Source organism: Lithobates pipiens, unplaced genomic scaffold (assembly GCF_037356315.1).
Source record: "Lithobates pipiens isolate NorthernLeopardFrog02 unplaced genomic scaffold, aLitPip1_a1.2 Scaffold_19, whole genome shotgun sequence".
In the NCBI taxonomy this organism is placed as follows: Eukaryota; Metazoa; Chordata; class Amphibia; order Anura; family Ranidae; genus Lithobates; species Lithobates pipiens.
In genome coordinates this window covers 354,652,412-354,674,830 of record NW_027507764.1, presented here as the reverse complement: position 1 = coordinate 354,674,830, position 22,419 = coordinate 354,652,412, and the positions used below count along the sequence as shown (strand labels likewise).

Here is a 22,419-nt window from a genome sequence, read left to right as displayed (position 1 = left end):
TCGCAGCATGCAGAGAGGAGCGAGATGGTAATTGGTCAGTGTGAATGGGGACATCTACAATGATAATCAGGGCAGTGATCATCAGTGTCCTGATGATCAATGCAGCCCCAACAGTGCTCATTAGGGCTGCCTATCAGTGCCCATCAGTGCTGCCAATCAAAGCCGTCCATCAGTGCTGCCTATCAGTGCCCATCAGTGCTTCCAATCAAAACCGCCTATCAGTGCCTATCAGTGTCACAAATCAGTGTCCATCAGTGTCGCATTTCAGTGCAGGTTCATTTGTGCCTCCTCATCAGTGCCCACCAGTGTCACCTCATCCTCTGCCCTGTTGACCCCATTCTATATCCTGCTGACCTCATCCTCTGCCCCATTCACCACATACGTAGCCCTTTGATGAATCATGTCTCAGGGTCTGATGAGGAAGCCGCAGCTGTTCATTGTGAATGGGAGGACTCCACTGCCACCATTGTTTTTATAAGCGCTTGAAATTACTACTTAACTGCAAGTGTACTACTTTTAATAAACTTCATCAACTATACGGAATTACACTATGTGGCCCTTTCTCTGTTTCTCCTATTCATTGAGTGCAAATTAATATCAACCACCTTTGTATGGAAACGCAGTATCCATAAGTTTTGGGATGCGATTTCGACAGGTCACATCCCAGCTGTCATTTGACACCATAAAGCCTTATTGTCTCGCAGAACGTATGTTCTGTTTGAGTCTGAACTTTCCGGTAAGCCTACATCTTTATTGGTGGTGGTGCCGTTACACGGGTGGTTGCAAGCTCTGTCTTGATTTTTGGTGTTTTAAAGATCTACAAGGTTTTGACTATCACTGGGGACTTTATCACACTTTCTATGGACCTTTACACCAGTTTTTGATTAATTTTTGTTCTATTTATATTGCACTATATATATGAGATTGTTGGTGCAACGTATCACTCTTTCCTTATTTGTTAAATAGGTGTGATTTACAGTTTATGTCACAGTATTTATTATTATTCACCTATATTCATTTATGATTTTTGGCATTAGTTTGGCTAGGTCATTAATTCATATACTGTATTTTAGCACTGCACTTTATGTGCTTTTGCAAGAGGAATATGGAAAAATCAATTCCTCTATATGCAGCTGCTCCTCCTATACAATTTCTTTTGCTGACCTCCCAATCCTCTCCAGACCTTCCTTGTGCTCCCTGGCTCCTTCCCCAGTTCTCTCCATCCCCATGCCCTCCCCCACTCTACTCTCCAGCCCCCCCCCCCCTCTATACTCATGTTCTTTCTGGCCGCCCCTGTGCTTTCCAGCTCCCCCATTGCTCTCTGCCCCTCCCAGAGCTCTCCGGCACCCCCTGTTCTCTCTAGTCCCCACCCATATGCTCGCTGCCCCCCAGTCTTCTCCACCCCCTACAGTGCTCCCCGTCCCCCACAGTGCTCTCCAGCCCCCCTGTTCTTTCTGCCCCCAGTGCTCTCAAGCTCCTGCCATCGCTCTTCGCCCCCCATCACTCTTCACCCCCATCGCTCTCCGGCATCCACCAGTGTACTCCAGCTCCCCCAGTGCTCTCCACTCCCCCCAGTGCTCTCCAACTCCCCCACAGTGCTCTCCAGCCCCCTGTTCTTTCTGCCCCCCCAGTGCTTTCAAGCACCCCCATCACTCTTCCTCCCCCAATCGCTCTCCAGCACCCCCTGTGCTCTACACTACTCTAGAACACTGGGGGGTTCTCCACTCCCCCCAGTGCTCTTTGACCTCCACAGTGCTCTCCACTCCCCCCCCCCCCAGTGCTCTCCAGCACCATGTGCTTTCCACCCCTGTTCTTTCTGGCCCCTCTGGTGCTCTCAAACTCCCCCCATTGCTCTCCATCCCCCACACCTGTGCTCCCCAGCCCCCTATCCTGTGCTATCTCCCCCCCCAGTACTCTCCAGCTCCCCCAGTGTTCTCCACTCCCCCCACAGTGCTCTTCAGCCCCCCCCATGCTCTCCACCCCTGTTCTTTCTGGCCCACCTTTGTTCTCAAGCTCCCCCCAGGGCTCTCTGCCCCACCACGCTCTCTGAACTTCACGCTCTTCACTCCCCCCTGCTCTTTGCCCCCACCTCTCCCTCCCTATCTCCCTCCTTCCCTCTCCCTCTCTCTCTCTCTCCCAGTCCCACCTCTCTCTCTCTCGCTCCCCTCTCTCTCTCGCTCCCCACTCTCTCTCTCTCGCTCCCCCTCTCTCTCTCTCTCGCTCCCCACTCTCTCTCTCTCGCTCCCCCTCTCTCTCTCCCTCCCCTCTCTCCTCTCTCTCTCCCTCTCTCTTCTCTCTCTGCGTTGTGCTGGGATCCCCCCACTCTCCTTCTGGAGTTTAGTAATACTTTAATTTAACCATTTAAAGGGTATCAAACTCTCTGCATTGGTCAGGGGCTAACAATACAACATTCTTGTATTTCAGGAAAGGATGAAACTCTTACTTTTTCTCACAGGGGGAAGTTGTTGAAAGATTTAGATCCCTCAGGGGATTTACCTTCCACAGGAGAAAAGAGAACTATTTGATGTCCTGGTCCTTAGTGATTCGTCACGTGAGATAAATTTGTTGCTAGGATATAAGCTATCATAAAAAATGATAGGTATCTTTAGCAGTTCCTCTTTTTTTTTTTTTGTAATTGTTTATTTTAAATTTTCAACATCATACAGAAGAAAATATACATGAGATATGAATATTAACGTATCAAGAATGCAGGTATACTTTGATTACAAGGCATACAAAATCTAAACATATAAAGGCATTGCGATGTGATTAAAGTAGTGATCTTCCACCGTATCTTTAAGGGGGTTATAGACAGAATCTGTAAACAGACTATGTAACATCAAAGAGAGCTTTAAGGAAAAAATAAAAAATAGATTTCAGACCTTCTCTCGGGGACATGTATGTATCCAGGTTTATCTAAGTAGGAGCAATCCCATCAGAACCATATGTAGACTCATCCCATGTTGACCAAATTTTAGAAAATTTCTGCATCTTATCCTCCACTACGGCCGTCAAGTGTTCCATTCTGCGTATGTCAGCTACAGTGGTGATCAATTGCGGAAGTGTAGGTGGAGAGGTGGACAACCATAACCTGGGTATGACCCTTTTAGCAGCCAATAAGATAAAGGACAACAATCTGCGCAAGGCCTTAGAAATACCAGAGAAAGGGAGGCCTAGCAGATAATGCATGGGCGTCAGGGGAATAGGAGTGCCAACCAGTGTTTCTAACAGATTTTGGACTTGGAGCCAGAACTGGTGGACTAGGGGGCAGTCCCAAAAAATATGGTAGTGAGAGCCGACTTCCCCACCACATCTCCAGCATTGTTTCGAAATTAACCTGTTACGGGCATGTAGCAGTTCCTCTTTTAAGAATCAGTCCCTCTCGGAAGTCCAAGTCACGGTTCAATGCTGACGCTTCAAGCAGTACTCTGCTATCCTGTGAAATTGCTGAACGTTCCCCTCTGTAGACAGGCCTAAAGTAGTATCCCTGAAAATAATTGCTGCAATTTACTAAACAAAGTTATTTATTCACACACTGTAGCAATTAGCAAAACCTCACCAGCCCAGCTGAGGACCAAACGTGGTTTCTTGGAGTTGTAGTGAAGAAAGGCAGAATTACAATTTTCAGTAAGAGTAATGAAAGCCCACCACATGTAAAGTTTATGGCAGATGAGAGTGCATATCTGCCAACATTTCAAAAAAATGTTTAGGGACACTTTTTTCTAGAAGCCAGTGTAGGTGGAATAGTATGTTACTTAGGGGTGTGGCATTCATTTTGTGGGTGTGGCAGAAGTAACAAATTTTGCGGCATTCGCATCTACCTTTGGCTATTACCTTGCTGTGGGTCTGTGTAAATACACAGTGCCTGAAATTGCTAAAATGTCTTTGCAAGTGTACAGTATGTGGCTGTAGAAATGAACTAACACACTGCTGGCCAAGTCCTGGAAAGGCTGCAGAGTGTAAACTGCCACCAATGAAAAATGACCAAGTACTTCCTTCTGCTATTGTGGAAAGTCATTCTTTACTCCTAGATGACTTCTCCCCAGCCATCAGTTCTGCACTTGTGGCCATAAAGTGGATCAACTGATCTCCAGTGTTCCTGGGCTCTGGGCAATAAGCAATTTTAAGTATTACAGAGACACAACTACAAATCCAATTTTTGTACTCAAAACTTTATACACCTATCTGCTTTCCTACATTCGGCAGTCCTCAATATATTTGTATTCCATCTTCATTTTCGACATTATAAATTCCAGTATATCTTATTCATAAAGGCAAGCTGTTTCCTTTAGAGTTAACATAGATATTCAATTGGTTCCATCTATACTTCAATATTCCAAACATACATACTGTGCATCTGATGCTCAGCACTCCAAGCAAAGATAATTAGTAAAACAATAGTCCAAGATCCAGAAAAAACATTGTTTCCTAATTGTAAAGCACCACAGCTTTAATTATTCTTGTTTTGCAGAATATAGTACATTGTATATCTTAGCCACTCTAATATATTTATACCCTTTGATGTCCCATTTTATGTGCTCCAGTTACAGACTAAAAACTAGATAGAATACACAATCTAAATTCAGTTCCTTCTTGCAATTCTATATGTCATTATTTTGGTCTGCACATACAGCCTTTTATTATTCAACACCAGCCAACATAAAAGTGTAAACTGTTCAAACGTAATCCCACATTCCTTATCTATCACTGTTATGTGATAGTTTATATCCTACCTTCCAGATGAAGAAAATGGAATAGCGGTCTCTTGATTCAGGTGTTTTTTGTTTGCCACTATAACTAGCACAGTGTAGGGAAAATTCCCAATCAAGTTATGTTGTTTTTCCTCCAGCCTATTCACCATCTTTACTGCACTCTCAGGTATTAGAACTGCTGTTCTGTACTTATGATGCAGCCTCCATGTGGCGCAGTGTTATTATGGGATTGCATTATGGGGGCCCAGAACTCCCTGGAGCTGAAATACAGACTGCTATTACCCAGGTTCCTCTGATACTGGAAAGCAGCTTGTCGGGCTTTAAAGTGAAGCTCCAGTCTCCCCCCCCCCCCCAAAATTAAAAGTCAGCCGCTACAAATACCGTAGCTGCCGACTTTTAAAATAAGGGCATTTTACCTGTCCAGGGATCCAACGCTGTCCTCAACTGAGCCGACTCTTCTATTGGCTTCAGGTAGAGGCGTGTGCATCTTAACTAAAGGAAACCAGCAGTGAAGCAGTGTGTACTGTCCTTTTAATAAAAAAGAAAATGCCAAGTGTTCCCCCTAAGGATTCTTAAAATACCCTTATCCAGGTATGCAGCTTAGGTAGCCAGGAAAGAGGGGGAAATTAGTGTGTAACCACTCCTGCTGAGGCCACATGTCCTCAAAATTGGGAGGGTACCTTGGAGTGGTAAAGACTTCCTCTTGTAAGGCACATTGTCTCCACATCCTGTCCTCTAAAAGAGGGGGATCTCCAATGGGGGCTTATTGGAATCTGGATGACCCTTTTAGAATAAGGGAGCCCCCAGATATCCCCCCCCCCAATGACTAATTACAGAGTACATAGTGCTTTTTGTTACACATTGACAATAAAAGGAAAGCACCAACACTGTAGAAAAAGTCTTTAATTAAAAAGATAAGCCACTAGGTTAAAATCCAACATTCAGGTTGCCCAGTGATATAATGTAAATCCACAGTACCACAATAAGAGAAGTCCAACAATGTAGACCTGTTGCTACAATGGATTTGCTCTTTGCCTGATACTCATGTTAGATATGTGGCTTCTGTACTTGGACTTTGTATCTCAGACCCTGTGCTTATAACTGGGAGCTGTTAGGATGGTTCAAGTTACCTTCCTGAAATGCTATACAGAAAAGAGCAGAAACTGGGCTTTTTCAACTCAGCTCAGGTATTAGAGCAAATTAAAATTGTTCTTTCCTCTGATTAAGGCTCCTAGCTAGAGGATATGGCAAGCACTACCTCTGGTCACTAGGGGCACTTACATATGAGCAGGATAGGCTGTGCTAAAGTCTAAAGGCATGACCAAGTTAAATCCTTTGGTGATTGGAGGAGAGTCATGAACAGGGCTGGACTGGGACAAAAATTTGGCACTGGACTTCATCCAGACCAACCCACTTTAATTTTGTAAACAGTATATAAAACTATACGCAATTGTGCAAAAAAACATAAGTAGTATAACCTAAGGAGTCCTCACTAACCTCTTTTATTATTTCACTTATTCTCCTCTGTATTTTTTTCATCTTTCTCACATCACTGCGGGAAGTTGAGGGCTAGCCACGCAGCCATTACTTTGTCACTGAAACCGGCCCACTGAGCAATCGGCCCACCGGCAAACTCCCTTTAGCCCCGATGGCCAGTACATGCCTGGTCATGAATGAAATAATTAGAAAAGCTGTGTTTCTGAAATATTCTGCAATTCCACGTGCGTGGAGCAGCCCTGAACATGCATCAGCTGCCATGGAAAGGGCTGAGAAAGGTGCCTGAATTGACCCAGGAGACAGGAGTGGCAGTGCAAACAAACACCCTGCATACAGGTCTATGATTTCAAACAAAGTATGGCTTTGCCCTATACTGAACTGGGAAATAGGAGTCTCTACTGTACTGCCCCTGTACTCCCTTTGTGACACTAGAGATATCAGCACGGGCAAGATGTGGCAGCTGCTGGGTCTGTTTGAAGAGCTGCTGGAGATGAAACTACCTGGTTAGCAAATAGGTTGGGCAAGCAAGACCACGAAGTCTGCTGGTTTCCCTGACCCCTACAGTGTTGTGTCTGGCAAGCTATGTACTGACTACCCCAAGCAGCAAGAGGTTCAGTCAGTCCAGGAGGAACTAGAAGTTGTGAAGAATGTTGCAGAGGCATATTGTTGCAGAGAATAGAGAAGTCTATCATGGACTTGCTGATTTCCTCAGAAAAAGGACTTTACATTGTGGCAATCTGGACAGCCTAGTGATTCGGGAGGAGGGCTCACCACTTGTTGCAAAAGTGGACCCGATGCATGTGTTTCCTGACACAGAGCTTCTTCTTCTAGAAAGGGATGTAGGAAACTGGGGGATCAGTCCTCTTTATGGAAGTGGCTGAGGAAGTGTAGTGGTGTCAACCACGTTCCTTTCTATACAGAGGGTAAAAATGAGAGGCACTTTCATGCTGGTGGCTAAGGCAAGAAAAGGGGGGACTGACTCTGACATCCCTTCCTTGAAGGTGACAATGTCTGCATTTGAGAGTTTTGTCAGGTGTACCAAAAGTTGTTATGGATAACTCATTTATATGGACAGAGTGGTGCTTGTGCATACCAATTCTAAGGACACCCTCCTCCAGATGTGACGTAACTATCCTACCACAAGAGTTTGGGTCAGCCTGACTGAGCTGGTAGGTGGGCCTGAACTCTGCATGTCCCTTTTTAAAATGCTATACAGAATGGAGCTGGACCTCTGCCTTGTAGCTCAGCTTCAGTATTATAGCAAATTAGAGTAGTTCATTCCTCTGGGTAATGTCCCTAGCATGTCCAATGTGCCCTGTGCCCCCCATTCAATGATAGTCAGCGAGAGCAGTAAATATCCTTCCACCAGGTACTGCCTGCATTCAGCAGAACAAGTCAATTTGACATTTAGGTGATGTGTTCTGTTAAGTCTTGCTAGATTTGGGACTTCAGGCAGGAGATAAAGGATGAGCTTCCCTGGTGCCTGGATCTAGCAACATCTATGTACCACTGACTGAATGAACTTCCTACTTCCAAACCTGAACAGCAGTTTCAATACACTGAACCAGATCATTTAATGTTATAAATGAGATCCTAGGGGCATATTTATAAAGCAGTGAAGGTGGTATTTACCAAAAATTCACTGTAGGTCTTTTCTCCATCTGCGTGTACTTTAAATTGCATGAAATCATTTACTAAATGTGAATGTTTGGTGAATGCCCTATTCACCGCTTTAGAAATAGGCCCTAGAGGTGATTTAATTGATATTCATGATTATATGTATACTGTATGTCAGGCTTTCTTAACCTTTTAACCCTAGAGGAACCCCAAAAATAATTTTCATGTCTCAAGGAACCCTTACTAAAACCAAATCATCAGGGCTCAATAACAACAATGCTCCTTATATTGGTGGTCAATAGGAAGAATGTCCTCCTTAAAGTGGTGTTCAGATTGCCACCCTTAAAGACAGCTAAAAAGATATTTGGTGTCATGCTGTTGGCTTTGCTAAGTGGTGCTGAACCTTGAACTCTGTAGGCATCATCAAATAGGTGGTTCATCAGCCACAGCTCAAGGAACCCCTAGCAACCTTTAGAGGAAACCCAGGGTTCCACGGAACCCTGGTTGAGAATGGCTGCTGTATGTGTTATTGTGGAGACAGTGGGAATGCTAAGACATAAAGGTTGCGTAGTAATCCTACGTTCACCCCTATGTGCTTTTTGGTGCGTTTTGCAATTTGCAGAAACTACAATCCATTTAACATGGTTTCCTATGGTACATGTTCACATCTATGTGTTTTTTCAGCCAGTGCATTTTTGGAAAGGGTCAGGGACTTTTTTCCCCACAGCAGATTGTGTTTTGCGTGCAATAGACTTCAATGGAGTTGCACCAGAAACACAAGTGTGCATTTTTTATGCATTTTGTATTTTTTAAAATTTTTCCTCTTTAAAAACACTGTAAATAGCCAGTTGCTAAGTAAGCAAGGAAGCTGTCCTTAACAACCAATAAGTCATCAGCTGTCAGCAGGGTTACTCATTGACAGTTAAATGTAAAAAAAAAATTGCCGGCAAAAAGTCCCCCCCCAGATCCATACAGGTCCATGGAAGGGAACCCCACCCCAAAGGGCTCCCCCTACCCCAAGGCACGTTATCTCCATGCTAATAGGGACAAGGGCCTCTTCCCCAAAAGTATGAGGTACATTGTAGCCATACTTATTTACCAAAAAAAGTGTTACATAGAAAAAAACACAATACCCCATACTCATTCACATAAAGCGGGGGGGGGGCAGGATCTGGGGATCCCCTTATTAAAGGGGGCTTCCAGATTCTGAGAAGCCCCCTGCCCACAGACTGGGGAAGGGGCCCTTGTCCCCATCGACATGGGGACAAGGTGCTTTGGGGTGGGGGGCCAGAGCTGTCCCTTCCTGTTCATGATCTGCTGCGCTACATGCTCGGATAAGAGTCTGGTATGGATTTTGGGGGACTTCACACCATTTTTTTCAGATTCTACTGTCAGCCGGTGACTCATCGGTTGCCAAGGACGCGGCAGGCACCTTCCTGGCCAGCTCCTTAGCAACCAGTTATATACAGTGTTTTTAACGTGAAAACAAAACAAAACAGAAAATGCAAAACGCATTAAACTGCATGCAAAGACGCGGGTTTAAAAACGCAAAATGCACCACAATTGCATAGATGTGAACCTAGACTAAGAAGATTGAGTCCAGGTCCACAATTTGTAGTGCAGCGCCAGTAGATTTACCATTGGGGTTTACCTTGTTTTGTACACCTGTAGCCAGCATATTTAATTAACATACAGGTGCCATTCGCATGCAATGTACAAACTGGAATAAAAAAAGCAAAGGCTTCTTATAAATAACAAACCTGTGATTTATATATTTTTGGTGAATCTCTTAAAGAGTGTAAGGCTATGCCTTTTGTAAATGTCTCCTACTGAATTTATTTGAACAGACAAATAATGGAGGTTATTTAGAATGTTCAAGTAAATGCACATATCATATTCACTTCAATCTATTAAATTCCTCCACATTAGATAAAATGTGCCACAGTTTCAGGATTCGCTGTTTAATGGAGAGTGCTTGTGTCTATCTTTAAAATAAATACCTATTACCCAGACAAGTGGGACTGCATTTGATACAGCCATATCTCCATATTGTGACATTCAGAAAAATCCATTCGACTGAATAAGTGCTACTGTGCTGATGTGATAAGGCTTAAATTAGTAAGGCCTTACATAACTAAGAAAGAGAGAAGAAATGTCATTGATATTTAGACTTCTGCAGTCGATCATTATATTAACATTGATTGAAATAACTAAATACCAGTTATAATTTACTTAGGGCATTTCCAATTTTGCAGCCAAATTTGGATAATGCCTACTTTGCGTTTGTCATATGTCCCCATTCACAAAGAATAACTTAAAGCGATTGTAAAGGCTAAAGTTTTTTTTTACCGTAATGCATTTTCTGCATTAACTACTTGACCACTGGAAGTTTTTACCCCCTTTGTGACCAGGCCGTTTTTTGCTATTCAGCACTGTGCTGATTTAACTGGCAATTACACAGTCATGCAGCGCTGTACACAAATGATTTTTACACACAAATAGTTTTCTTTTTGTGGTATTTGATCACCACTGGGCTTTTTTTTTTTTTGCTATATAAACTAAAAAAGACTCAACATTTTGAAAAGAAACAACAAAACAATATTTTCTACTTTCTGTTATAAAACATCCAATAAATCAAATTTCTTCATAGATTTGGGCCAAAATCCCAATTAGTGTATATTAATTGCTGTGTGGAAGTTATAGCGTCTAAAAACTATGGTATATACACTATATTATCATAAGTATTGGGACGTCTGCTTTTTCACGCACATGAACTTTAATGGCATCCCAGTCTTAGTCTGTAGGGTTCAGTATTGAGTTGGCCCACCCTTTGCAGCTTTAACAGCTTAAACTCTTCTGGGAAGGCTGTCCACACGGTTTAGGAGTGTGTCTATGGGAATGTTTGACCATTCTTCCATAAGCACATTTGTGAGGTCAGGCACTGATGTTGGACAAGAAGGCCTGGCTCACAGTGCGGGCCAGTCAAGTTCCTCCACTCCAAACTTGCTCATCCATGTCTTTATGAACCTTGCCTTATGCACTGGTCCAAATCATTTGGTGGAGGCGGGATTATGGTGTGGGGTTACTGTTCAGGGGTTGGGCTTGGTCCCATAGTCTCAGTGAAGGGAACACTTAAGGCGTCAGCACACCATTTTGGACAATTTCATGCTACCAACTTTGTGGGAACAGTTTGGGTATGGCCCCTTCTTGTTTCAACATGACTGCGCACAAGTACACAAAGCAAGGTCTGTAAAGACGTCGATGAGCGAGTTTGGGGTGGAGGAATGTGACTGGCCTGCACAAAGTCCTGACTTCAACCCAATAGAACACCTTTGGGATGAATTAGAGCGGAGATTGTGAGCCAGGCCTTCTTGTGCAGTATCAGTGCCTGACCTCACCAATGCGCTTCTGGAAAGTTGGTCAAACATTCGTGTAAACACACTTTTAAAACCTTGTGGACAGCCTTTCCAGAAGAGTGGAAGCTGATATAGCTGCAAAGGGTGGGCCAACTCAATATTGAACCCTACGGACTAAAACTGGGATGCCATTAAAGTTAATGTGCGTGTAAAGGCAAGTGTCCAAATACGTTTGGCATTATAAAGTATATTTGAAAATAGATCAATCCTGATGTACCGGTCTATCTCATTTTTTTTTCTTCCATCCTTAAAAATGCCAGGACAGTAAAAATAACCCTTTTTGGAAAGTTGACAGTCTAAGGAATTTAGTAAGAGGAATGGCGAGATTTTAGAAGATGTCAGTTTTTGTAAAAATGTTTTGGACAATTAAGAAATTAAATAAACATTTTTTTCACTTTTATTTTTACATACTGTCACCAATGCAGTACAGTGTCATCATATTACTAGTGTGGTGGTGATCAGGGATACTGACTGGTGACATGATGTTAAAAAAAAAAAAGTAAAACGCTGTGTCCACCGTGGGAGCAGCTTGCTGCACGCCCCTAAGCTGGAAAAGGGTGGATGATGTACAAGTACATGATCCAGCTTGCCCTTGTCATAAGATTGACTTTTAGATTTAATTTAGGTTTAATACCACACTGTGATGCCCAGACAAAAATTGGGAAGAGGGGTGATCCTCACTAGGGCAGAAAAGCATGTACAGTAATAAAAAAAACATTGTTAAAGGTTATAACCATTTCTCACTCTGCTAACATGTATGTTAGGCCTGAGTTTACCTGAACTGTGGTGCTCTAGGCGGAAAGCTTCCCAGCAGGTGCCAACAGGTTCCAGCGATCAGCTCCACTTGGCCACACTAGGAGGGTAATTAAGTTCCACTTTTGCTACTGTTCCTCGCCTCAGTGTTTTGGCTGCTCCTGCTTGTTATCTTGTTTGCCATGCTTTTGTCTGACTCTGTAACCAATTACTCTTGATCTTGCCCTTGCCCTGTATCCAGTATCCTGCTGCCCTTCCCAATTTTTGTTTTCCTCCTTACCAGCTGCTCCCTGCTCTCCCCTACCTTGTGTGTATCTCATGTGTACATTTATATATACAGAATATAGTTAAGTGTGGTTGGGATTGTTGGTTAGGCTTTTTGTCATTTAGGTTTAATTTTCATGTGTTATCCTGTTTATTGATGTTGGTGTGTGGTACTTGTCCACTGTAAATAAATTTCACTTTAATGATATATATACATGGTCTGGTCCCAGTTTCTGTGTGTAGCTACATATATATGGTCCCCTAGCCGCTGATTCCTGACAATGTATTTAAAGGGGTTGTAAACCCTAATTTAAAAAATTAAATAAAATCGTGTCACTTTGCATTCTTTGAGAAAAATGCAAGGCATTCAATGAATGGTGGCAACCCCCTGTGGTTACAATGCAGTAGGCACTGGACCCAGAAGACCATGGTGATCACTGTACAAATGGCAACTACTACAGTGATTTTTAGGATACACAGGGCTTTCTCTGGTATAAAATATGCATACTTACAAAGCTGGGCCAATGTAACTACGCAAGAAAAATCATACCTAAGCCTTAGCTTTAAAGTAAATAAATTAACATCCAATTTAAGGTGCTCCTGTTTTTTTTTTTTTAAACATGGAACACTTATCCCAATACAATTTAGTATTCCCATTACACTGTCCACTTTAATTTTTAGTCCTCCTGCTATTTTAATATGGAACACATATCCCAATTCAGATTAGTATTCCCATTACACATTTTCCAGAAATACATCTTTATCTTTCGTGTTTCTTCAACAGTATGCTAAAAGAATCTAATCTCAGTTCAAAATTTGCATATCAGTGGTATAATTTTCTGCACACTATCTTCATAATTCATTTATTTTAAGATCATATTTGAATAGTGAACAACATAGCATATTTTTAATGTATTTTTTAAAAAATATCCAGTTAAATAACAATCCATCTGATGCAACACAAATGTGATTTTGTTTGTTTTCCAGCACACAGCTGTGTTCCCTATTGCTGTCTTGGAAATTGTAACATCACCACATCACTATCCTCCAAAGAGAAAGGGACTCACTCTCTTGGGGATTTGCTCAGTAGCGTATCTAAGCTGGCAAGTAGAAAAAATACAGAATACTTATACCATTTGTTTTCCTTTGAGAATTTAAACATAATAATTTCAAAAAGTTTAATTTTTCTGCATTGTATACAGTTTTTCATTAACATTATATTTCACTTACTGCCACTGACAGAATGATTGAGTGTAAAATTGGTATGTCAGATTCCATCATCAAGAATAACATGATTATCTCTTTTTTTGTAATCCAGAAATGTTACACTTATTCTGATCGGGAGCTGCCAAAAAAGTAAAACAGCCTCAAATTTGCCAGCAGCCTCGGACCTGACTTTTATATGGAAACAGCTAATTGGTGGGGCTTTCCACATCAGAAACCCTCACATTAAACCACGACTTCAGTAACTTTTTGATGAGATTATTGAATATCCCTAAAGTCTTTGTAAATCCAAAATGTTTTTCCTTAGTTTTGGATAGGGTAAGAAAGGGTTGTCTAGTTTTATCAAAACACTCCTGTCTTCCACTGGAGAGACTTCCTCTCACTTTCTGTCCTGGAGACCCATCTAAGCCCTTGTACACACGGTCAGAGATTCAGACGGAATGTGTCCGATCGGACCGATTTGTCTGATATTCCGACTGTGTGTGGTCTACATCGGACTGTTATACTCCGACGGACCAAGTTTTCCAACTTGTTGGTAAAACAAAATGCTCCGATCGGACATACTCCGATCATGTGTAGAGAATTCCAATCGGACAAAGTGCCACGCATGCTCAGATCAAATTCCTACACCAAAGCTATTGGCTACTTGTGTGAACGTAGTCCTGTCGTAACGAAATAACGTCATCACGCCGTATTTTCCAACAACTTTGTCCGACCGCGTGTATGCAAGAGACAAAATCCTTCGGATAAAATCTGATGGTTAAAATCCGACGGATTTGGTTGTCGGAATCTCTGACCATGTGTACAAGGGCTTAGAGAGTTCTTGGATGTGTACTGAGGAGCACCTGGTACCTAAATTCATCTACTTTGAAGGACTTTGTGAAACATTTAATAGTTAAGAGCATCAAATACAGCAAACACATTTTGGGGGGAAAAGACACACTATTCTTCAGGGCTTTAGCAATGGTTAATAAAATCACCCAGAATGCACTAGTGGACAGTGTTAAAGCTTGATAAAGACTAGCATCTTTCTTTTTCAGTGGCAATGGTCACCAGGACAAAGCGAGAGAGTGATTTTACATCTGCCTCTTATAGCTACAGTATTGGGAATATAATGCTATATGATACTTTGCGCTAATTGCATATCTCCATTTCTAGGTTGGGTATCGCTCTGGTATTGGTTATTCCATATACATTTTATGGGTGTTGTTATTGGATTTTAATGTAAAAATATTTTTATATTGTTGAAATAAAATATAATTTTTTATATACTCAAGTTGCCCTATGGTGTGCCAACCAGGGCCGGACTGGGAATAAAAACCAGCCCTGGAAAAAATTTCATACCAGCCCCACAGCATAACGTCATTATTTTCTTGTTCATGAAAGGGAAAACCATACATTTTAAAGCATATTTGATGAAGAGTGTATTATATATAGATGTGAAATCACATAGGGATATATATATATATATATATATCTATATATATATATATAGATATATATATAGATATATATCTATATATATATATATATATATATATGCAAATTCCAGTTAAAAGTGGTAAGTGGACAATCATCAAGGGGGACCCCAGGAACTCAGACCGTGGAGGGGGGGGGGACCACCTTCCACAGAAAGAATACACTAAGGTAAGGGGGGTGGGTGCCCACCAAATGCAGCTTTACTCTGCCCATGAATGCAGTCTCACTGTGCCCACAAATACGGCCTCATCGTGGCCACCATTGCAGCCTCACTGTGCCCATTATTGCAGCCTCACTGTGCCCATCAAATGCAGCTTTACTGTGCCCATGAATGCAGTCTCACTATGCCCATGAATGCAGCCCCTCCTGTGCCCCATGTCCCAGTCTGCAGTCCCTGTCTGTGGGAAGGTGTACTGTTGATGCTCGGTACGGTACCTTGCATGCCAGCAGGATATCCATGATGGGCAGCAGCAGGCAAGATCTCTTCTCGTTTTGGATGGGGGCAATGCTCCTTCCAGAGGATCTGTTTGCTGTGAGATGGAGTGGTCCCTGGCCACCTGCACCTTCAGTCATCCTCATTATCCAGCCCCAGTCAGCCTGTCCTCTGGTCCTAGGGAAGTGGAGAGCACTGGGTGGGAGCTGGAGAGAAGGGGGAGCAGATAGTAATGGCGGGGTTGGAGAACACATGGGTGGGGGCAAAGAGCAGGGGGTAGTGGAAATCACAGGGGTGGGGAGCAGAGAGCACTGGGAGGGAACTTGAGAGTACTGGGGGGGGGGGGCAAAAAGAACAGGGGTGGAGAGCATGGTAGGCTGAGAGCACTGAGGGGGCTAAAAGTGTTGGGTGGCGAAGAGCACTGGGGGGGGCAGAAAAACAGGGGTGGACAAAATGCAGGGGGGAGTGGAGAGTACAGGGGCGGGGAGTGGAGAGTGCTGGGGGGAGCCAAAAAGAACAGGAGTGGAGAGCACTGGGGGGCTGGAGAGCGATGGGTGGAGCTGGAGAGCACCAGGCGGCCAGAAAGAACAAGGGTGGGAAGAATGGAGGGCTGGAGAGCACTGGGGTGGGGGCTGGAGAGTGATGGGGAGAGCTGGAGAGCACTGGGGGGGGTGAGAAAGAACAGGAGGGAGAGCACTGGGTGAAAAAAGAACAGGGGGGAGAGCAATGGGGGGAGTGGAGAGCACTGGGGGGTGAACAGGGGTGAGAGCAGAGCACGGGGGGAGGGGGAGAGCACTGGGGGGAGTGGGGAGCACTGGAGGGAGAACGGGGGAGCACTGGGGGGAGTGGAGAGCACTGGGGGGAGAATAGGGGGGAAGAGCACTGGGGGGAGTGGAGAGCACTGGGGGGGAAAACAGGGGGAAGAGCAGAGCACTGGGGGGGAAGAACAGGGGGAGCACTGTGGGGAGTGGGGAGCACTGGGGGAGAACGGGGTGAGCACTGGGGGAGTGGAGAGCACTGGGGGGAAGAACAAGAGGGAGAGCACTGGGGGGAGTGAAGAGCACCTGGGGGAGGAGAGCACTGGGGGGGAAGAACAGGGGGGAGAGCACTGGGGGAATAGAAGAACAGGGGGCAGAGCAGAGCACTGGGGGGAGTGGAGAGCACTGGGGGGGAAGAACAGGGGGGAGAGCACTGGGGGAATAGAAGAACAGGGGGCAGAGCAGAGCACTGGGGGGAGTGGAGAGCACTGGGGGGGAAGAACAGGGGGGAGAGCAGAGCACTGGGAGGGGGGGAGAGCACTGGGGGGAGTGGGGAGCACTGGGGGGGGAGAGCACAGGGGGAAGAACAGGGGGAAGAACAGGGGGAAGAACAGGGGGAGAGCACTGGGGGAGAGCACTGGGGGGAGTGGAGCGCACTGGGGGGGTGACAGGGGGGAGAGCACTGGGGGGAGTGGATAGCACTGGGATGGTGGCTAGAGAAGGATGGGGAGAACTGGAGAGCAGGTTGAGGGGCAGAAAGAACAGGGGTGGAGAGAACTGTGGGGGGGCTGGAGAGTGTGGTGGGGGAGGAGAGCACTGGAGGGGGGGCAGGGAGCACAAGGTGAACTGGGGGGGGCAGTAAAAGAAGTTGGAGGATCAGCAGGGGGGCTGCATATAGAGGAAATGATCTTTCTATATTCCTCCATGCAGCCGCTGAATGCTCGATTCTCCTCCTCTCCCTCTTGCAAGCATTCATAGAGGAATATAGAAAGCTTATCTCCTCTATATGCAGCCGCACTGCTGATCCTCCTATCCAGGCACACAGGGCGGGCTGTACAGGCGATATCTTCTCCTCTTGATCACAACGCTGGCTGGCTCTGTGTTCGGCAGCCGCTCTGTAACATGGCTCCGCCCCCCCAGACCGTCTTGCGTGATAGGCAGAACATTGATTTTCTCTAATATCACACAAGCTGGTCTGGGGGGGTGGGGCTGTGTCACAGCGCGGCCGCTGAACACAGAGCCAGTTAGCGCTGTGATCCGCAGTAGCAAGCCCCAATGCAGCTGCAACTAAAAGCGGCCCCAGGGCAGGCGGCCTACTGGGAAATCTCCTGGTGTCCCGTTAGGCCAGTCCGGCCCTGGTGCCAACCAAGTCTGCTTTTTCAAAATTGTAGGGTTGCTATAGTTTTCATGTATATACAAGACACAGTAGTGACGCTGAGGTTGGTTGGAGGAACCAATGATCAAAGCAGGGAATACAGAAGATCAACACTGCGATTGTTAGATTCTGTTCGAAATTCAAGCTTTGCGTTCTCTTCATCAGAGTGACATTTATTGCTGGGGAGTGGCAGGAGGGGTGAGTAATTACATTCTTCTTTTACAGGGAGTGCTTACAGAGACCATGATTACTTGCAAGGAGCTCTTTTTTTTAGTTCAGGCAATCCCATGTTACACCAAGTCAACACACCTTTGAACCCTTCTGTGTCAGAATCTTTAAAAAAAAAATGTTCATACCGGATAAAAGGCCATGTCAGCCATTGATATCATTGCATGCACCTTTCACTTTCAGACAGCTTCTTTAGGCTGGATGAACATGGGCAATTTTTGCAATGTGATGCCACTATTATTGTGGCTGTGAGATACAGTAATTAAACAAAAGCAGGCCTAAATGCCTAGAAGGTGGTGTAGACTATACACTGAGCAAAATTATAAACGCAACACTTTTGTATTTGTCCCTATTTATCACGAGCTGAACTTAGAGATCTACAACTTTTTCACTTTGTACACAAAAGGCCTATTTCTCTCAAATATTGTTCACAAATCTGTCTAAATCTGTGTTAGTGAGCACTTCTACTTTGCCAAGATAATCCATCCACCTCACAGGTGTGGCATATCAAGATGCTGATTAGACAGCATGATTATTGCACAGGTGTGCCTTAGGCAACCCCACGATATAATTTAAAAAAAGCAGCAGGTTGGGAAGCCAGCCGCCCGCGTCCTTAACAACCATGAGCCATCATCTGTCAGCTGGCTTCTCCACTGACAGATTTATATAAAGATAAAGAATGCTGGCAATTGCCCAGAAACAGAAAAATGTTTAAGAAAATGGCGTAAGATCCCCCCCCCCCCCCCCCAGTCCATACCAGGCCCTTCAGGTCTGGTATGGATTTTAAGAAAAACCTCATGCCAAAATTTGAAAAAAGAATGGCCTAGGGTCCCCCCCCCCACCCAACAACATACCAGACCCTTATCTGAGCATGCAGCCCAGCAGACCAGGAAAGGGAGGGTGAGTGAGTGCCCCCTCCTGAGCTATGCAAGGCCACATGCCCTCAACATGGGGGGGGCTTTGGGGCTGGGAGGGCTGTGGTTGTGGCCCCCAGATCCTGCCCCCCATGTGAGTGTACATTGCACCCTTACTCATTCACTAAAAAAGTGTAAAAAGTGAATAAAGACGGTACACACGTTTTTGACATCTCCTTTATTAAAAAATGAAAAACAATGTACCCCAATGTAGATCCATCTCAGACCACCTGCCGTACAGCCAAAATTAAAAAAACAAAAACAAACATTGTCAAACGCTTCCTGCAGACTGCCTGCTCCCACGTCTGACATTTCTTAAATAGCTAAGGTGGAGTCATCTAATGACATCAGCGGGTGACCCCATCCCCTTGTGATGTCACTGACCGGGGCCCCACTTAAATGGTAACCCCACTTAAAGTGAAACAATAGAAATGAAAAATTCCTTTAAATATATTGCCTGGGGGCCCCCTTAGTCTGCCTGTAAAGAACATCATACAGAAAAAAAAAATTCTAAAGAAAAAAACGAACAAAATTACATTTAAATTGACTTGCGGTTGCAATTGCAAAAATTAAAATCCATAACAAGCACCCAGCCTGGCAGGCCAGGTAAGGAGGGGAAGAGCGCGTGCCCCCCCTCCTGAACCATACCATACCACATGCCCTCAACATAGGGGGGTGGGTGCTTTGGGGCAGGGGGGCTCCACCCTCCGTAGCCCAAAGCACATTGTCCCCATCTTGATGGGGACAAGAGCCTCTTCCTGACAACCCTGGGCAGTGGTTGTGGGGTTCTGTGGGCAAAGGGCTTATCAGAATTTGGAAGCCCCCTTTAATAAGAGGGCCCCCAGACCCTGCCCCCCCATGTGAATGAGTATAGGGTACATTGCACCCCTAGCCATTCATCCAAAAAAGTATCAAAAATGACGGTTTTTGACAATTCCTGTAAAAAAAAAAATGAAAAAAAAAAACAATGTCCACCCGATGTATATCCTCTCACGCTGCCCCCCGCACCGCCAAACTCACTTTTTTTTTTAAATAAAGGAATTGTCAAAAACTTGTTTACTTTTTTTATTCACTTTTTACCCATTTTTTGGTGAATGAATGGGTAGCAGTATTATGTACTCCATACTCATTCACATAGGGAAGGCTTAAGAGGGCTTCCCCTTGTTAAAGGGGACTTCCAGATTCCAATAAGCCCCCCGACTGCAAACCCCCATAGCCACACCCCAGGGTTGTGGGGAAGAGACCCTTGTCCTCATCAACATGGGGACAAGGCAGGGGGGCAGATTCATCCAAATCTCCAAATAACCTAAAATTAATCCAAATTTGTATTTGGACCAAAATGAATTGCACATGCTCCAACATCGCTGTGAATTGAGCCTAAGGCAGCCATCACATTTAAGGACTGGTGTGCTGAAATATATCACAAGTTTGGTTTTGGTTTAGATAAACCTAGTGTTTGCTAAACATAGCCAATGATCGCTACACATGAGGCATGAGATACTAAAGACAAATAGATTGTTGCACTTTGCAAGAGAATTTTCCCCAGAACTTAGGGAATACAGTGAAATTTCACATTCCAAAGAATGATCAAATAATTTATGTGTAAGGAAAACAACAACAACAAAATAATAATTTTTGCTAGCATATGATTTAATGATGTAAGCAGAGCTTCACCTTAACTACTAAGCTGTGGGGAAATTTCCCTTACAGATTGAACAGTCTGTTTGCCTTTAGTAAATCAACCCCATACGGTTGCATGTAGTAGTGAATGATTACACAAATGTGGGTTATTGTGCTTTCATTAATGATGAATTACTATTACATGCTACACTCTATTGTTCCCTATATGTAGTAATCAACTGTAAATCACTAGCATTCATAGGCAATTTTAGATGCATTATAACATTAGCAAAAATCTCTTTTGCACAGACAGCTTTTATTACTCTTCAGAAATATCTTTCAGTGTCTATTTCCCCCTCTAGAATACCCTCTGAGCCCTCATCAAGCTCGATTCCCACCCCTTTTATCTATTCATCACTTTGTCTCTGGCAAACTTCCATTGAATTTCATAATGTTGTCTAAACAGTGACTGATATTTTGGCCACAACTACTGTAAGAAGGTTAAAAAGAATCTATATATAGGAAATATTTACTGTATGTTTGTGAATTGAACATTTTTAGAAGTATCAAGAGATAAAACAAAAACCTCAACCACCTTAGAGGATTAAACCTATTAGAAAAGTTTACAAACATAGCCTTTTATTTGTTTAATTCAAGACCTGCTATCCCTGGGACTGAACATTAGGAATAATGCCGCGTACACACGAGCGGATTGTATGGCGTACTTAGTCCGTCGAAACACATTTCAGCGGACAATCCGCTCGTGTGTGGGCTTCAGCGGACTTTTTCAGCGCGCAGTCCAGAGTACTAAGAATTTCGTTTTTTTCGAAATTCTGTCCGTCGTACTTTGGTTTCAGCGGACAATACGGTCGTCAGTATGCTAGTTTGACGGACTAAGAATGGCGCATGCCCAGAAAGGATTTACACGGCGGAAGGGTGCTTTGCTGTGTCTTGGACTTCCTATTTCTAGTCCCGTCGTACGTGCTGTACACGTCATCGCGCAAGCTTTCGACAGACTGTTTGTGTATCCGTGTGTGGTCAAGTCCGTTCAGTGGAAAGTACGACGGACTGTCCGTCGGATTGTATGACGGACTATGTACGCCATACAATCCGCTCGTGTGTATGCGGCATAAGTCTTATATTTGAAGCTACCATGGGTTTGCAGGGTATGCAGAGGGTTCAAAATTCATAATGTGATAATTCACCAGACCATATTCCTTGAGACCATAATGCCTCATTTTCGAACTTAAGTCAGCTGTGTTAATGAAATAAATTGGGGTTGTTTTTGGATTCTCCCTACTTAAATTATAAGTATGTACTACTTTGTCTGGTCCTATAGTTAGCTAGACTATCAAAGCTCTGCTAATATTAATGGTGATGGCGAATAGTTTACGTTTTGCTCTATTTAGGGGCCTTAAATCAGAACTCCCACTGACGCTGACCATGAAAGCTACCATTAAGGCTTGGGAGATGGTGGTGAAGGTAGCATGCCCCAGCTTTAGGGGGGTGTCTCCCTCCACTCCCATTTGGATGAACCCAACCCTTTCTCATTTTTATAATTTACCGGACCCAATGCTCTGGGCAAGTAAAGGAATCAAGACGTTGAAAGACATAACTTCTTACGGGGAGTTGCTGTCTTTCCCACAGCTCCAGGCGAGACATGATCTTCCTAATTTCTACCTGTTTAGATTTCTGCAGGTCAGACATGCTTTCCAGGTCCAGTTTCAGGAGCGGAGAGTTGAGTCCATGCCCTCGGCCTTTGAAACATTGTTGGCTAGTGGTGATCTGACGAAACCCCTCTCGGTAACATATAAGGAGCTGTTCAAAACGACTCCCAAAGCAATCGTCAGGTGTAGGGAACGGTGGGCACTTGAAGTTCCGGAGGTGCAGGGGGAGGATTGGGACGAACTATGGGCCCAGCCGTTTAGCTGCTTGGTATCAGCACGGGATAGGTTGATACAATTCAAATTTCTTCATAGAAGCTACTATACACCGGCCAGGTTGCATAGGATTTTCCCCTCAGTCTCGGCAGAGTGTTGGCGGTGTTCTCATTCGCCTGCTGACACTGATCACATTTTCTGGCACTGCCCGCCAGTACAGGGGTTTTGGACTGCGGTGGTCGGGTGTGT

General features: G+C 44.3%; 1 protein-coding gene across 2 annotated transcripts in view; it reads left to right on the top strand.

The window, feature by feature from the left end:
• Positions 1 to 22,419, top strand: part of ADTRP (androgen dependent TFPI regulating protein) — a 69,602-nt gene that overhangs the window by 29,825 nt on the left and 17,358 nt on the right. For both annotated transcript variants that reach the window (XM_077492196.1, XM_077492195.1), the window contains exon 4: positions 13,247 to 13,362. In XM_077492196.1, the coding sequence (XP_077348322.1) occupies positions 13,247 to 13,362 (116 nt within the window). The remainder of the gene's footprint in view (positions 1 to 13,246; positions 13,363 to 22,419) is intronic.